This window comes from Halichoerus grypus, chromosome 10, assembly GCF_964656455.1.
Source record: "Halichoerus grypus chromosome 10, mHalGry1.hap1.1, whole genome shotgun sequence".
In the NCBI taxonomy this organism is placed as follows: domain Eukaryota; kingdom Metazoa; phylum Chordata; class Mammalia; order Carnivora; family Phocidae; genus Halichoerus; species Halichoerus grypus.
In genome coordinates this window covers 95577918-95583917 of record NC_135721.1, presented here as the reverse complement: position 1 = coordinate 95583917, position 6000 = coordinate 95577918, and the positions used below count along the sequence as shown (strand labels likewise).

Below are 6000 nucleotides of genomic sequence, written 5' to 3'. Positions count from 1 at the left end.
GCGCTAGCCCCCTCCCCCCCCCCGGCCCCGCACGGCCGAAGGATCGCGGACCGGGCTCCCTCCCCAGCTCAGTCTCCTCCCCACGCGCCCCCTCTCCGCCGCGCCGGCCAGCGCGGGCTGCGTCCCCGGCACTGCCCCCCGCCCGCGCCCGAGCCCGAGCCGCCGCGCCGCCGCAGGCTGCGGGAGCTGCGCCGCTCGTGCTCCCGCCTCGCCCGTGCTCCCGCCTCGCCCGTGCTCCCGACGCGCCCCGGCCCCGCTCGCCCCGGCTCCCCGCTCCCCGCGCGCGGACCATGGAGTGAGGGGGCGGGCGGCCCCGCGACGCGCTCCCGCAGCCGGCGAGGCCGGAGCCAGCCCGGGTGGCCTCGCCAGCCGGCGGAGTTGGCCAGCGGCAGGCCCTCCTCCCGCCGGTCCTTCCCCGCTCCTCCTCCTCGGCCGCCGCCGCCCCCGCCTCCCGGCCGCCCCCGCCGCCCCCGCCGCGCCGCCGCCCGAGGCCGAGCGCGGACGCCGAGCGTGGGAGCCATGGCGCGCGAGGAGGAGAGGGACCCCGAGCGCCGGGAGGCGGTGGCGCGGGCCAGCGGCGAGGAGGAGGAGGAGGAGGGCGAAGAGGGACTGAGCGACAGCGACGACGAGGACGAAGACGACGAGCCCGGCAGCGGCGGGGAAGAGGAAGAGGAGGCGGCGGCGGCCGAGCGGGAGCGCAGCGAGGACGCGCGGCTGCAGCGCGCAGGGTTGCCTCCCGACGCCGTCCCCGCCGCGGCCGCCCGCGACAGGAGCGGCCGCCGCCCGCCGGGGCCGCTGCCCTGCCGCCCGAGGATGCCGTCGCCCGACGACGAGGACCGCGAGCGTCGCCGGAGCCGCCGGAGGGACCTTCTGCTGAGCCAGCTCTGCTTCCTGGCCTTGGTGGCGCTGCTGCTCTGGTCGCTGTCGAGCATGCAAGAGCATAATGGTGAGTGCTCGCGGCTCGCCCCGAGTGGGCGCTGCGGCTCCGGGAGCTCGGGGCTCCCGGGCCGGGCTCGGGGCGAGCAGGCTGGCCAGTGGGAGGGGGTGCCGGGCACAAGGACTCCCCCTGCCCCCTGGAGGGGCTTGGGAGGAGGGGGCCCTGGAGGCGAGGACCGCGCAGTGGAAACGCGGCCGGCACGTGGGGCCGCCCGGCTGGCCCCGGGAACACTTACCTGTGCCTCTTGGCTCTATCCTTCTTACCCACCGGCTGGAGGGACTGGCGATAGAGGCGGCGGGGACTGTTACCCTAAAGAAGCCCCCCCCCCCCCCCAGGCCAGCAATAAAGTGGTCCAGATTAAGATTCGGTACCTGTGCAGGTAACCACCTGTACACCTTTGGCTTGTTGAGGGCACGAAGGGGGCTGGTTGACTGGTGAACACGTAATTCTCCCGTGTTCCCTACATAGAACAGACGGTATGTACCAGGTACAGAGCTCCATACCCACTTTTCCAGAACAGGTGCCCGGAACTTCGGGTAGGAAAAAAAGTGTTGGCCACCTGGCTAGGGTTTAGGAATGTACTTGTTCTCTTTCACTGACCACTCACTGGGAAGGCTGATCCCTTTTGTGCACTTGCAATTCTGGAAGAAATGATTTAGATTGCCCTGCCCATCACGCTGTCGACTGCTCTCATGGTGCCCTGCAGTGGGTCCGCCCTTTACCCACAACTTTTGTCTTATCTTTGTCCTTGGCTTTTCTTGAGCTGAAATAGACCTTGTGGAGAAATGTGCTCAGAACAGTTGTCCACTGAAAACAGTTTGGACCCTGGGGGGCAGCTGTCTAAATAACGGACGGAGAGACTTGGAAGAATAACTGTTGTAAAAACGGTTTTATATCCCAGCCGTTCAAGTGGCACAGTTCGTGGGAAAACAGCGGTAAAAATGGTTGTGAGAAAAAGCCGTTACAAATACATGCTTTGGTGTTAAGATAGATGTAGCTCTGATATAAGGCGTTAGGAAGTGCAGAATAAAAGCCTTACGATAGTGATGGTAAAAGGGTGGCATCAATTAAAAAAGGGATCTCCCCCAAATTGGCTGGTCTCATGCTTCCGGGGGGAAAGCAGATGGTCGGGCTTGGTTCAGGTCTTAACAGACCCCTTGACAGACTTCCTCATATATGGTAATATGAGAAAGTCCGCCCGGGTCTTCAGTGGAGCCGTTGGGACTCCACAGCTCTCTCCCTTTCTCCTGAATCCCACATTATCTGGTGATGGGGGCCAACATCGGGAAGGGGGCTGTGCTGGGGAGGGAAGCTGGACCTCTCTCGGAGGGCGGTACCAGACCTGCCAAAAGCAGCTACTGACTGATTCTCACGAGGAGGGTTTTCTTTCACCACCCTTTAATCTGCCGGATTTTTATGAGTGTAAAGCCAGTCTGTACTTGATGCCACCTTTGGAAAGGACCATGCGAAGTCGATTACATGCCGGCCATTTTTCCTGCGTGCTCGGGCTCTGTGAGTCCTAGAGTTTCCACCACTGTCAGGCTATAAAAGACATTTTTCTGGATGGAGAACGTGACCCATACAGTTAAGTCCATCAATGGCAGGGGGCTGCCTGGGCCCTGGGAAAGCTGGGATGTTCAGGGAGAAAGGGGGTGGCAGACACTCTGCAAACTTGAAACCTGGTGACTCGAATGTCATTTTGAAATGGTTTCCCTAGCAGTGACATTTCTTTTCAGGTGCCACCAACTCTGGACTTAGTTCCATAGCACAACTCTTTTCCCTGCCCCTTCCCTTGATCTCTGTCCTCCCATATTCTTTCTGCCTCTCTCTCCCCTCCCATAAATGTAGGGCTTCAGAATACCCCTACCCCAGCAACTGGCGGTAATAGTGAAAAGCTAGCAGTGTGAAGGGGGATGCCATCCAGCCCCCAAATGGCATGCCAGTCCTAATTCTGTCCCTAGTCACCTTTTCTTCAAGTAGATACTTATAATTTCATTACATGATGCCTAGCTGATTCTCAGCAAGGCTCAGGTTTTTTGAGCTAATTTTTTTGAGCTAATTAATTAATGTGTGTGAATCTGCAAGTGATCATTTAGCTTGGGGGGTTGCCATTCAGCAAACTTAAGTATTTGAATAGTGACTTTTACCCTGGAACTTGGGTGCTATTCTACTTAAGGGTCCTTTCAGTATGGATAAAAAGTTTGGAATTTAGCCTTGTTTTAAAGACACTGTGTCTGAGAGAGGCTGAGTGCTTCGCTTAAGGTCACACAGCAGTTGAGGAGTAGAGGGAGGAACTAACCTGAGGTGGCCTGGCTCTTTGATCCCACCTCTGTTCCCTGGTATTCATGCCACCATCTGGGTGCAGCTTTGTAATATTTATATAACCACATGGGGGGTACCTTGCTAATGATCAAAGGGGGATATTTTTATTTATTCACCTTGAACGCCATGCAGTGATTAAATGTAACTTCTCAGAAGCCTGTTTTCTAACACATACTGATTTTTCTTTTTTTATAAAGAGGACAGTCCTTTCACCAAACCAAGATAGAGAGGTGTGGCAGTTGTGTTACACAGTGTTGTATGACATTTCTGATCGTATGGAATCTGAGCTCCCTTTCTGGACATCTGACTGAACTCCAATATAGAGTCCTTTCTGCTGAGAAGGGACGCAAGCATTATTAAAGGAAGGGTTAGTGCTGGAATCAAGACAAAGGTTAACCCTCATGGCAGCAAAAGCAGTAATAATAACTGGAACTTTGTGGGCTTTTAAGTGCCAGGCACTGTGCTAAAACAAGGACATTTTATGTGCATTGCCTTATTTAAGCTTGCACACGCTCTGCAGACGCTGGAGCCTTCAGCGGGAGAGGAAGTAAGAGGGCCTAGGTGCTCTATTTAGTTGTTGCTGATAAAGATCTCATTTTCCATCGGTTTTCAAAGCCAATTGAAATAAGGTGTCAGATTTGCTAACGAGGGTTTTCTTTCTCTTTTTCTTGTTTTTGCAGTGAGAATGGATTACTTGTGTGTGTTTTGAGTGGTTTGAAAGTGTTTAATTTTTCTTTGAAGTAAGGAAACTGGTCCCCTTTTTTCCCAGAAGTTGTGTGAACAAAGCCCAGAGGTTCTAACTCAGCAGTGATTATAGACATCCCCTCTAGAAAGTTCTTGGGTAGGTGAATAATGAGTAAGGAAGAAATATATATATGTAATATATATAGTTCAAAGTTTATATATATATATATATATATACACACACATATATATCTTGCCCAGTTACTGTTGCTAATAACAAATTACCCCAAAATACAGTGGTGTAAAACTACCGTTTTATTTTTTTGCTCATGGATACTTTGGGTCAGGAATTTGGACAGGGTGTAGTAGGGATGGCTTGTCTCCACTCCATGTCTGGGGTCTCAGCTGGAAAGAGTGAAAGGCTGGGTGACTTGACAGCTGGGTCGGCAGTCATCTGGAGGCAACATCACTCCCATGTCTGGGGTTGGTGCCTGCTGTTGGCTGGACCCTCAGCTGGGCTGTCAACCAGAACACCTGTGTGTGGCCTCTCCATATGGCTTCTCCATGTGCCTTAGTTTGAACTTCCTCATAGCACAGCAGCTGGGTTCCAAGAGGATAAAGTGGAAGTGCACAGCATTTTTCTGTCTTAGCCTCAAAAGTCACACGGTATGACTTCCACTGTTTTCTTTTGGCCAAGACAGTTACAGATGTCAACCCAAGTTCAAAAAGGGGGGACAGAGATACCACCACTTACTCAGTGGAGGAGCATCAGGGTATATCATAAGGCGAGCAGATGGGCATGTGTGTTGGTGTGTAACATGGGCATGTGTGTTGTGGCTGTCTTTGGAAAACCAGGGGTCCAAGGGATAACAACTTACAGATCAGAGACATTTCCCAAGGTGGTAAATGGTGAATAATACATGCATATTTGAAATACCTTCCAATCATGATAACGTGGCAGTGCATCTGAAGTCAGGTGTGGGGTCCACAGGTGGTATTTGGAAAGAGGGCCGTGTGGGTGTTTGAACTGCAAATTTCCGTTGCAGATCTGAGAGCACATCTTTAGCTTTGTGGCTTCCTCTTCCTCAGAGGACAAAGACCACAACCTCTCGATCCCTCCTGTGGCTGACAGGGATGCCTTGCTGGATTCTCCAGCTTTATCTTCCCTCCCTGCCTTCCCTTCCATGCTTCGCTACTTAGGCCTTTCTTCTGCTCCTGAAAAGGGTGACACTTCTTCTAGTCCCAGACCTGTCACACATGCTGTTCCACAGTCACCATCACAGCTAGTTCATCCTTCACCTCCAGGCCCAAGATCTTCCTGACCTGACTAGATCCCCTGTTTTGCTCTCTGAACACCCTCAATTTTCCCTTCATAGCATTTATCACAGTTGGCAATTATGTATTTATTTGGTTTTGGTTTGAGTAATCTGTCCTGTTCACCAGATTCTAAGCTCCAGGAGGTCAGGGACCCTGTGACCTTTGCTCACATTTGTCATCTGTGTCACCCACCCACAGTAGATGCTCAAAAGATGCTTGTTGAGTAAAGAACCTGTTTTGATTTCTGAACTACAGGACCTGTGTTAAAAACTAGTTACCATGCCTCAGGAGCTCAGTTACTGGCATACATTGTAATCTCACAATTTAGAATTCTGCTCCCGTCCATCAAATTCAGTGTTGTTACCCATTTTTCATGGGCTAACACGGAGCTGCAGAATGTGAGTGCTTTGCCCAGTGTCACTTCATGAAGTGGCAGGATTTGAATGCAAGGCCACTTGCATCCAAGCAGGATGCCACTGCATTCCCTAGCCTCAGCTTAGGAGGACATGAATAGAAAATGGGAATCACGCTGCCTTTTTCAGTCGACTAGGGAGAGTAAAGGAGTAACAGAAGGTTGCTTTCATAGAAGCAGTATTTTAGAAACACATTGCTTTTCAACCTTTTCTATTTTCTGCTTAAACATATATAGATGTGTCTCTCCTGGCTTTTCTTAGCTGCTCATCAACCCAGATTTTTCTCAAAGATTTCCTTTACTTGCAAGCCTTGAATCCTTGTGGGAA

General features: G+C 52.4%; 1 protein-coding gene across 3 annotated transcripts in view; it reads left to right on the top strand.

Moving 5' to 3' along the window:
- The first annotated feature begins 468 nt into the window (after positions 1–468).
- Positions 469–6000, top strand: part of SLC24A3 (solute carrier family 24 member 3) — a 487300-nt gene continuing 481768 nt past the window's right edge. For 2 of the 3 annotated variants that reach the window (XM_078056870.1, XM_078056871.1), the window contains exon 1: positions 469–946. In XM_078056870.1, the coding sequence (XP_077912996.1) occupies positions 520–946 (427 nt within the window). In that variant the 5' untranslated portion in view covers positions 469–519. The remainder of the gene's footprint in view (positions 947–6000) is intronic. The other variant, XM_078056869.1, reaches the window with a different exon arrangement.